Source organism: Artemia franciscana, chromosome 3 (genome assembly GCF_032884065.1).
Source record: "Artemia franciscana chromosome 3, ASM3288406v1, whole genome shotgun sequence".
NCBI lineage: Eukaryota > Metazoa > Arthropoda > Branchiopoda > Anostraca > Artemiidae > Artemia > Artemia franciscana.
In genome coordinates this window covers 7,510,745-7,522,947 of record NC_088865.1, presented here as the reverse complement: position 1 = coordinate 7,522,947, position 12,203 = coordinate 7,510,745, and the positions used below count along the sequence as shown (strand labels likewise).

Below are 12,203 nucleotides of genomic sequence, written 5' to 3'. Positions count from 1 at the left end.
ATAAAGACTAAAACTTGGTCTCTGAACGGACTGGAACCTCGGCAATGGCAAAATGGTCCTTGGGGGAATTAAATAAAAAAAAATGAAGGAATAACTTTAAAATTCAAAATGAAAATAATTTACCCAATATATATGGGTGTTACTACCTCTCTTAACCCCAATCTATAAGCTAATGTTTGATTAATGCGTAATTGAAAATTTTTTAGGGCTACAAATTTAACCAATATTGAATTTGATAATTACAAATGTTTTATTTACCAATTGGATGACTTTACCACCATCTAGCAGAATAGATTCTGAAACTGTTTTTTTTTTTATATATCTCTTTGATAGTTGTAAAATAACTGACAACATTATATTTTTCCTCAATAGCATTTTTTATGCAGTCAGGCCACAATTACTCTTTTGTGGCACAAACTGGGTGTTGAAATAGCTAGAACATATTTTGCAGATGAAGGATGAAAGATTGCCAAAGAGCTACCTTTCGAAAATCCATCACAGTAAAACATAGATCAGGTCGTCTTCGAATGGGGCTGGAAGAGATTGCAAAAACATATTCAAAGAAACTTAAAAATTTTGGGGAAGTTTTAAAATACCCTCCAGTAAGTTGCAGTACCCTCCAGTACGTGTCGCAAGTTGTTAGTAGTAGCAGCAGTTTTCTGATAGATTAAATCATTTTGCTATCTATTATATGAATCCAACAGCCTTGTGGCCCAAGATGTGCCAAAATTTCGGTTTTATGTCACAGCTTAAATCTATGGAATAATCTCTTCTATTATTTAAAATAACATTAGGTCTTAAAATTTCTGCTCGAATGAGCCTTTTGCAATATTTTACGGTCAGTGGTCAAATGGATCACCAATATAAAAAAGCCCATAAACTATACAGACTTTATAAACAAATTTTCTAGAAAAAATACTAATTTTTTGCATACAAGAAATTTTGAACTTCTATAATCGGTTTGCTGAAAACAAATACATGCTGCATTAGACGGTAAAATTTTGAATATAGGTCACGCTCCTTTTTAGGTGTTTTCTTTTTTTTTAAAACTATGAAAATATTCGTATGCTAATATTTTTAATCGTTAACTTTAAACACACTGAGTTTTATGCATATGAAATCACCGTAAAAATGGATTCTTCTTTAAAAATTTTTCGTAAAAATGGATTCGTAAAAACGCATATTGTTGTAATAGAAGATACTCTATTTTTTTCAAGTTTCAGTTACTGTTTGCACGGGTCACTCTTAACATACAGTTCGTTACCACGAACAGTTGTACAGTTAAAATTTACTTTTCAACAGAATAAATTTCGATGTCGGTGCTGGCACGTCAGAAATTACAGCAATGACTAGTTTCGAGATTAAACAAACATTAAAATTTTAGTTTTTTAACAGACCGAATTTCGATATTGGCAAAAAGACCCATATAGAAAACGGCTGTCTTTTCAAAAAAAAAGAAACAAAAATATTAGACAATATAATAAAGACGGTCTTACTATGTTGTCCATCATTGAAACCACAAATTACTTTGATGCCAAGGGGCCAAATAGTTCCTGAAAAACTCAGAGCCTGGTTTTGACACACACCCTTAGAGGGAGGCAGGAAACGACCAACAAGAAATTCAACTTTCAGCTGAAACATAAATTACAACATTACTAGGGTACAATAACATTTAACAAAACAGGCTGCAGCCTCAGGACCCCTCTGGATTAAGGGTAATAGAATAATTTCTTCAGGAAACGAATTTTTTTTTCCTACTACACTGACACAAGTACTATCTCTGCCTCGACTTCTGCCTCTGATTTGGACCCCCCCCCCCAATAAAAAGAATCGGTCTTATAACAAGTAAAACTATCTTTATATTGTTTAAGATAACGATTGTTAAGATATATTGATTGTCTGTGTAGATAACCCCACCTTGCCCCTTCCTTTCATAGTTGAAAAAATGGTTACCTTATGGTATAAAACTGATTTTCTAGCTGAATAGGGTATTTAATTGATCATCTTTTACTAAAAAATATAATTAGCCTATCTGTTGCTGAAAACTATTAATTGTGTTATGGAAACTATACGTTTTTTTTTTTTTTTTTATCAAAGATACCTTTCATTTTGTATCGAGGTAAACAGTTACTTCTCTTTTGATCAAGACAAAAAACACGCTTCTAAAAAAGTTTTATAGAGAGAAAATTTTTACGGTAGCAAGAAAAAGCAAGCAAAAAATAATCAAAATTTTCAATCATCATAGTTTTTGCGCTGCATTTTTTAAGTTAGTTTTTCTCAAAATTTTGGTGTTTTGGATTTGACAGAAACATAATTTGTCGGTTCAGAAAATTAATTTATTTTTGTATTATGAACTCACTAGCAGAACCTTAATTTTTGTAGCAATGGCTTTTGTCTTATAATTTGTTGAATTTATTTATTAGTCTGAAACAATAAGGGTTATCTGATTTTTTTTTATTTGGGGGGGATATGGGCCCTTACTCATCTTAGTCTAAAATACACCTGTATGGCAAGAGTTTGGTTGCGAAACTAAAAACTGATCACGGATACTCGAATTTTTTTACTCCTTAGAAAAAAGATATTGAATATCTTGTATTGTCCAAGTTGAAGATTTTATTAAATTTCCAAAGAATTGATTCAATTCAAAATTTTGAAAACCCAGCATTTGTAAGATTCTACTGCATTCTGATTTTTATATGTTTTATTTTCTATTTTCATTTACGTACTAACTTTGGTCAAAACCAAACATAAAATAACAGATGCAAAATTGAAAAAATAGACAAAGCTTAATTCCACTGATCCCAATTCCCAAATTCCATTGGAACCCGGATTGGTTTTTTCGTGCCAATTTCATGGTACAAAATTCCCTATCACTCATCTGAATAAGAAAAAATAAGGAAATAGTAAGGAAATACCTCCTTGATCAAGAGCCTAGGTGCCATGAATAGTGGAGTAAGGATGGAAGGGGAGCTTGTAGAGATTGGCATTAATACCAAGAGGGTTATTAGAACCTCTCTGGTGGAGGAATAAAAGATGTATGGTGCAACTGGCAAAGAGATGTACATGGTACAATTTTTTATCATAAAAATTGGCTATGGTGAAAGATCAACTAAGATGCACTTTTTGTTGTGTAACTTAAACGAGTCGAACTTAATATGGGGGGGGGGTAATTTGAGACTGAACGTGGCTAAACAACACGGCGTAAATAAACCTGGTATTTGGAAATAATGGCCACTTAGTCAGAATGTAGTCAAAAGCACTATGCGTAGCCACTGAGAAATCAGTGGTAAACTGACATTTCCGCCGTTAAGTAATTGAATAATGAAATTTAAAAGAAAATGAGAAGCACATAAAATGTCAATCAGTGAAGTCAGTGCATATCTCGCAGTTTAAGCGCCACAGAGTCGCAAAAAAAGAACAGAAATAAAGAAAAGAAAGAACAGCAGTAAGTTGCCATTGAGAAATCAGTGGGTACTTTGCATTACAACCATCAAAGGAATAAAAAAAAGCCGATAAGGAGCTATTGAGAAAGCAGTAGCTCCTTATAATTTAAAGACTAAAAAAAAAAAAAATTAAAATGTAAGTTTACAAAAGCTAAGCAGCTTAAAAAAATATCTAGAAACAATTTTATTGAGCATATAAAAACATAATTTCGATACCTTCAACCCTTTCCTGTAAATGATCATCTATACTTTTTTTTGTTTCGAAAACGTGATTTTCTTTTAAACAATGGAGGAAGTTTAGCAGCTTATTTCTTTCCAGCTCAATTTTCATTCGACACAGCAGAATAAAATTTGGCTTTTAAATACAATTAAATAAAAAAAAAGTTTTTTTAAATGAAAGTAAGGAGCAACATTAAAACTTAAAACGAACAGAAATTACTCCGTATATGAAAGGGGCTTTTCCTCCTCAACGCGTCGCTCTTTACGCTAAAGTTTGACTCTTTCTCTTAACTCTATTTTTAAAACGGTAAGAAACTTTAGCGTAAAGAGCGGGGCTTTGAGGAGGAGAAGCCCCTTTCATATACGGAGTAATTTCTGTTCGTTTTAAGTTTTAATGTTGCTCCTTACTTTCATTTAAAAACTTGTTTTTTTATATTTAATTTTTGGACATTTTTGAATTAATGCATGATTTGATCTTGGCTCTCCGCACATAAATAATTAAAAAGAAAATTGCATATTAATTAATTGCAATTAATCGGAATATTCTGAGAAAAAAGGAGCGAGGGAGGAGACCTAGTTGCCCTCCAATTTTTGATTACTTAAAAAGGCAACTGGAACTTCTAATTTTTTACAAACGTTTTCATTGGTAAATCATATACGTAACTTACGAATTAACTTACGTAACGAAATTCTATATTCGTATGTTTTTACTGCGTATATGAGGGGGTTCAACCCTCGTCGATACCTCGCTCTTTACACTAAAGCTTAAATTATGTCACTATTCCTTAAGAATGACCTCTGAATCACAAAGGCCGTAGAATAAATAGTTGAAATTACTAAAAATACTTTAGCGTAAAGAGTGAGGTATAACGAGGAGGTAAAACCCTCATATGCGTAATAATTTTGTTTGTTTTAAGTTCTAATGCTGCTCCTTACTTTCAGTAGAAAAAGCTTTTAATATTTATTTTTTCATTTTTTTTCAAATAATACTAGAAAATCCCGCACCCCCTTCATTGAAAGTCTCTTCCTTATGAGAAGTTACTCCGTGGAAATATCCTCCCACGTAACCCCCCCCCCCTCAACTCTCCCCCCTAAACCCAAAAAATCCCCCTGAAAATGTCTGCACACTTCCCAGTATACGATCACCCCTGGGAAAAAACAACAACAAAAAAACAAATAAACACGCATCCGTGATATGTCTTCTGGCAAAAAAATGCGAAATTTCACATTTTTGCATATAGGAGCTTGAAACTTCTACAAGAAGGTTTTCTTATAAGCTGAATCTGAATCTGATGGTGTGATTTTTGTTAAGATTGTATGACTTCTAGGGGGTGTTTCCCCCTATTTCTAAAATGTGGCAAATTCTCTCAGGCTCGTAACTTTTGATGGGTGAGACTAAACTTGATGAAACTTATATATTTATAATCAGCATTATAATGCGATTCTTTTGATGTAACTAATGGTATCAAAATTCCATTTTTTAGAGTTTCTGTTACTATTGAGCCGGGTCGCTCTTTACTACAGTTCGTTACCACGAACTATTTGATCCGGAATTTAACAGAACTTCAATGAGTTTATTCCTATTTATCGGAATATCCTTCGTATTTTAGAGAGCTGAATAAAACTTAAACTTACCTGACAAATTGATTCAGAATGTGGGATCACAGTGACTGAACATACACTATTGCTACTAACATCTGAAGATGGATATCTTGGATTTGAAAAATATGCTTGAGCCGATCTTGTGCTGCTACAACAAGCTTGATCTAAAACACCGAATAAAATAGCGTATTTTTATTAAGAAAGGCTGTTTGGATTTAAGAATAATAAGATGACGAAGAATCCTCTTTTCTAAGTTCTTTTCTAAGTACTACATGACGGCATTACAATACTGATGTACTCATGAACTATCTAGCTCATTTTTCAGGCCAGACAATCTCAGAATATAAAATTTCCCCCCAACAAATATAATGCCGATTATATATAAATATATATATATATATATATATATATATATATATATATATATATATATATCTATATATACAAATATATATATATATAATATATATATATATATATATATATATCTATATATACAAATATATATATATATATATATATATATATATATATATATATATATATATATATATATATATACATATATATATATATATATATATATATATATATATATATATATATATATATATATATATATATATATATATATATATATATATATATATATATAATCCGTCTTGATTAGTGTAATAAGGGAGATAGGGACTCTGGATCTAAACCAAGCTCAACTAATATTACCCACGTTCATACCGTGCTGCTCAACACACATGAAACTAAACCGATGAAGGAAGAAAGGAAAACAGAGAAAGAGGAAAAAACAAGAAGAAGACTGAAAAAAGAGAAAAAGAAGACAGAAAATAGTCGTAAGACAGAATACTAATCGTATTCATCAATTAAGACACTAATCAAGACTGGGGTTTAACGAGATAAGCTTAGACAAAACAAAAGTGAAGTTAAAAACACCTTAACATTATTTTAAAAATTTCATCGTTAATTCAGAATTTGACATCGACTCAAAAAAACTGGAATTTTTCATTTTTCTCAACACCCCTTAAAAGTCATAGAATCTCAATGCAAATCACACCAACAGATTCAGCGTATCAGAGAAAACTACTGTAGAGGTTTCAAACTCCTATCTGCAAAAATAGGGATTTTTATTTTTTGCATGGATGTCTGTTTATTTCTTTTTTTGTTTTTTCCCCAGGGGTGGTCGTATCGAACCAGTGTCCTAAAATGTTGCGAGAGGACACGATATAGTTTTTTTTAGTACTTTCAAAAAAGCTATTTATTCTAGTCAAATCGCCTTTGTGATTCAGGGCCATTCCCTTAGAGAATTGGAACAAAATTCGAACTTAGCGCAAAGAGCGAGGTATTGACGAGGGGACGAACCACTTCGTATACGTAATAATTTCTGTTCGTTTTAAGTCTTAATGTTGCTCCTTACTTTCAGTTGAAAAAAAAAATGTTTTTTTAATTTAATATTTAAGAAAAAGAGAGACTACTAATAGTTATTTGTTAAAAAGTGCGCTATTTCCATTGATTTTTCAATTCCAGCTGGATTCCTAGAATTCCTTTTTGCAAGCCCATCCCACTGTTACTAATTTTTGGGAAAAAAGAAACCTCCTTTTTAAAATCGGTAAACTAATTTGAGACCCTAAGATTAGAAACCAGTTAAAGGAAATCTAGTCCAACGTTTTCTAACCTTTCAAGACATTTTGATGTTGTAATATAGAAGAAATGAGAACGCCTAGCGTATAAAAAAATATGATGATTGCTGATTGACTTCTAAAATAGAATTTCAATTATTTGCTATTTGAAGTGGTCGTGTTAGACATACATGGAATTTAACTTCTAGAATTTTCCAAGGGTTATACTGTTTTTTATAACAATTTCTCCACAGTTCGTGCACCTACTTGTACATCGGAAGGAGAGGAAACAGAGAATTATTGCAAATGGGTCAGGTGGACCCCATCCCCTCAAAGACAATTTAAGTATAAAGGTCGTTTAATGTATTTATAGCCCCCAAATCCATCTACTTACACCCCTCCCTTCCTTCCAAGGCCTGACCCTATATGCACAAAATTAACTAAAAAATAAATTTTTTCAACTGAGAGTAAGGGGCAGCATCAAAACTTAAAATAAACAGAAATCATTACGTATATGAGGGGGTTCGCCCCCTCGCTAATACCTCGCTCTTTGCACTAAAGTTCGAATTTTGTCCCAATTCTTCAATAATCACAAAGGCCGTTTAATTAGAATAAATAACTCTTTCAAAAGTACTAAAAATTCTTTAGCGTAAACAGCAAGGTATTTGCAAGGGGGCAAACCCCCGTCATATACGTAAAAATTTTTGTTCCTTTTAAGTTTTAATATTGCCCCTTACATTCAGTTGAACACAATTGTTTTTTCATTTAATTTCTGATCGTTTTTTAAATAATTATGGGAAAACCGGCACCCCTTTCAAGGAAAATTCTCTTTCTCCATGAAAAATGCCTTCAAAGAAAAATTCACCCATGATACCCACTCTTCTTGACCCCCCCCCCCCAACTGAAAAAATCCCCCTGAAAAATTCTGTAAACTTCTTAATAACCAAAACTATACATAAACAATGGGCACATTAATTGTCCTGTGTGATTAAGTGTCCTCAAAGACATAATTATTAAATTTTTCGACTATTCTGAACAAAACAGTTATCTAAAAATTTTGATCCGGTGACTTTGGGGAAAAATGAGCATGGGAGGGGGTCTAGTTGCCCTGCAATTTTTTTGGTCACTTGAAATGGGCACTAGAGCTTTTAATTTCCGAAAAAAAACAAAAAATAAACATGCATCTGTGATCTTTCTTCTGGAAAAAACACAGAATTCCACATTTTCGCAGATAGGAGCTTGAAACAAATACAGAAGGCTCTCTGATACGCTGAATCTGATGGTGTGATTGTCACTATGATTCTATGACTTTTAGGGATTGTTTCCCCTTTTTTCGAAAATAAGGCAAAGTTTCTCAGGCTCGTAACTTTTGATTGGTAAGACTAAACTTGATGCATCTTTCATATTTAAAATCAGCATAAAAATACGATTCTTTTATGTATCTATTGGTATAAAAATTCAATTTTTTAGAGTTTCGGTTCTATTGAGCCGGGTTACTCCTTACTTACAGCTCGTTACCACGAACTGTTTGATAGCTCATGAAGTCGTAGGTATAGCTAGTAAAACAACTAATACCCCGTGGTCGCTGCAACAGGTCGAGAACAACTGAAAATTCAGCCAACCGGACGTTCAGGTGTGCTTGAGCGTTTGAACGTTCGAACGTCTGAACAACTAAAACGCCGAGAACTGTCAAGAATAACTTAAAGTTGAGCAAACCGAAGGTTCAAGCATGCTTGAGCATTTGAACATCTGTTAGGCATCCTGACACAAGTCTAGCTGCTAGTAAATGTATTTCTAAATGCCAAAAAGATCGTTGGACTTGACCTAAGCCTTGAATTTATACCTTAATTAGACGCAAAATTTATAAATAATTGAATACATTCAGAGGTAGGCCATTACTTTGATCTCATAATAACGTTTCGCTTTAATTTTTATGGAATCCTAACACATCAGTATCGACGAGTAAAGAGCGTTCCGTAGCCCGAAGCAAACTTATTTTTAGAAACAGCTTAAAAAACTGTCGAGTGATATATTTATCGTTTATTGCTTATTCAAAAATGGTAACTATTTTTTTGGTTTAATAGTAAATGTTTATTACATTACAACCAAAAGTGTTTCAATCTTGTACAATAATTACTAAAATATTTTTCATTTACCGCAGAATCTATTAAAGTATAATTCAACATGCAATTCTGATTGGTCAGTCATTGAAGTTCCAACTTTGTCAGCTTTTACAAAATATGAACCAGATTTGAAAACAGTAAAAGATATGTAAGGCCGAACTTCCAAATGCGAACATCTTAAAATCTTGAAGATGGGTGGTAATCTTCTTTTTTAATCAGAAATTGGTCAACCTGGTGTGTGCAATAATCTCAAAGTAAACGGAATTATTATTTAAAACCGCTTTTCCATTGAAGTAGAAATCAGCCATATCAATCCAAACTTTAAATATAGGACATTGCTATGGAGCGAGCAAGTTCAAGGTGTCGTCTGGGGCGTAACCGAAATTACCGTAAGCACTATATGAAAAACTTCTGAGCTTTGTAAGGGTCAATTTATCTCACTCACTCTCTTTCTCTTTCTGTCTCTCTCTCTCCCTCTCCCTCTCTTTCTCCTAAACTTTCAACATGTACTAAAGTTTTTAGTGATATCTGGATATATCTTAATAATGAAGTCCAGATATATTTTAATTTGCAAGTACCATTTTTATCCTGCTTACGTGCTATATGTTATTTTCAAGCATTTTTTCGTGGCTTTATACAAAACGCCTGACTATTTTGGTAATGTTTTTATGGCCGTAGCTGAGCGTCATAGTCATAATGTTAAAAAACCGAATTACTTTAGGAGACCACGGATGAAAAATGAACGTTTCTATACGTATAGTTCTACTCCTGTGTGGGGGGGGTATTATTCCTGACAATTGGGGTGAAAAGGTTAAGAGGTTAATATTTCGTGGGCTGTTCAGGAAACACTGTCTGAGATGTTACGACTTATGATTTCCTTTATTTGCCTTTTTAATAGTTTGATTTTTGGTCTCCCAAGCAGTAAGCAAGCTCACGTAATGCATTTTTCGGTGTTCTTGCCAAGTACTTCTTTACTTTTATAAACAAAGCTTCTTAAACTGGAACCAAATTTTTCCACCTTTATTTTTTATAACTCTTCATCAAATTAATATTTTGAAGCATGCCTATTCCAGTCCTTAATTTATATTTAACCTAATAGAAAGCAAAAGAACATATCAGCTTAGTACCTGTATACTGAATCAACGCTGACGAAATCAAGACAAGGTGAAACAAATGAAAAATATATAATATAGGCCATATATTTGCACAATAGGGGGGAGGGGAGTGAAGTATAGCAGAACCGCCTTCAAATCTTTATCAATTGTAATTTGTCTGCATATTATGGAGTAGGAAATGTTTTCTTAACAAGTTTTATTCCCAAGAGCCCAAATTGTGCCTTAATACAAAATAGACTTACTTGGAATCCCAGGTTCTTCTGTAGCCGGAAAGGGAGGTAAAACAGGTTCTAAGGTTGATGGAGGCAAAAAGGGAGAGTCATCTGTAGTTGGAGCTACAGTGGTCAAGATTGGCAATGGATTTGGAGAAACGACTGGCATAACTGGAGCTTCCGTCGCAGGTGGAACTTGAGTCACTGCTGGCAGGGTGAATACTGGCGGATTCGATTGTGGATTTTGGAAAGGAACAACAAGACCAACGGGAAAAGCTGGACGAGGAAGAAGGCCTGACTTAATGCTCGCCAGTATGCCAAATGATCTTGCTTTCTCTCTGCTTCTTAAGGTTCTAGTGCTTCGCTTTATGCGATGAGGTTTTCGACGGGTCTTAAGAATTACAGAGTTTCCAATGGTTTTGAAAACAAAATCAAGAATACTGACCCGGCTTGTTGTTTTAGGAGCTACTGTAGTTGAATGAGTTGGGGTGGATTGATTAGATTGAGTGGTGATAGAAACGTTTCCCAGAAATTTTACTAATGGCATACGGAAATGTATTATCAAAGTCATTGGCTAAGCTTATGTTTAATCCTAAAGTAACAGGTTCTGCTTTGGAAAGGCTGCTTAAAGTTTGTTCGTCTTCTTTGTCTGCAACAGGTAGAACAGCTGAAGTATTTTCCGAACTTAGCAACAGTTTATCTGCAACAGTCTTAGCAGCGTCAATTTCAGAATTTTTATTCTCCATTTGAACACTATTCTCCAGCATGGTAAAATCAGATACAGATGCTTCCATAGCATTATCAGCAGTGCGCTGTCTGTCAAGTACAGACAGAATATTATTAGCCTCTACATTGCCATATGTGTTCTTGGGGTTCGTCAAATTAAAATTGAACTTACTTACTTTCCAAAATTTATTTGGAAATAGATTTGCTTTGTCAAAAGACCATTTTTTTATCGAAAGTTTTTTCGGAGGGATGTTAATCGCTGATGTCAATGACGAAGGATTAGGTGTTTCTTTAGTTTGTGCAAGACTGTTCAATTCATCACTAAAATAAGACGCAGATAATATAGGGTAAATATTATAATCCATTAAAGGAGGGTAGTAATTTGGTCTCACAGTTGCAGTTACATATCTGGAATGATCTGCAATGATTTCAGAAGGAGTAGTTGATTCAGGATAGTTTTTGAAGTTAATGTTTTCCTTATAAAGGGAGAGTGGCTTAGCTGACAGGGTAGTCATACTTTGTACATCATCGTAGACATTTTTATAGTCTATTTCTTCGAAGTTACTACTCTTATTTTGTTCCATTATGAAACTCGGAGGTCTTGAAGTCAAAATGTTAGTGTTACGATTATCCAACTTGGATCGAAATTGCTCATTGGCTTTATCAATCCATACACTGTAGAATTTGTCAAAATCGAAAGTTGAATTAGTCAAAAACTGTTTTGAAGGATCTACATAAGGAAGAAGTGTCACTTCATCAGTTAAACTTGTGGTATCAGTCTTTACGACAAAATCTGTAAGTTCAAAATTCAGAGTCGAGCTTTCAATTTCTTCATTTGTGCTTGGATACTCTGAAATGACGTTACTTAAGAGTCCTTCCGGAGAAGATGCATAAGGAGATGTGATTTCATTGGCCGTACTTTTAGCATCAGTCTTGGGAGTAAAGTCTGAAAAGTCAATGTTCAGAGTAAAGTTTTCAATATCTTCGTTTACACTTGGGTCGTTGTCAAGATACTTTTCAAGAAAATTAGGATCTCCCCTGCTTAGATTTTCAATGAAAGGTACATCTGTTGTGTCCCCCATGAATGTTCTTTCCACAGAATCTTCCGTATCTTCTAATTCGTTTTTGACAA

The 12,203-nt window shown here is 33.6% G+C and overlaps 1 protein-coding gene across 1 annotated transcript in view; it reads right to left on the bottom strand.

Moving 5' to 3' along the window:
* LOC136024821 (uncharacterized) overlaps nt 1-10,893 on the bottom strand; it is a 72,156-nt gene extending 61,263 nt beyond the window's left edge. Inside the window, exons 1-3 of the mRNA XM_065700300.1 lie at nt 10,376-10,893; nt 5,298-5,428; nt 1,497-1,632 (exon numbers count right to left, since the gene is read on the bottom strand). Coding sequence (XP_065556372.1) covers nt 1,497-1,632; nt 5,298-5,428; nt 10,376-10,892 — 784 coding nt within the window. The 5' untranslated portion in view covers nt 10,893. The remainder of the gene's footprint in view (nt 1-1,496; nt 1,633-5,297; nt 5,429-10,375) is intronic.
* Nucleotides 10,894-12,203: the final 1,310 nt, after the last annotated feature.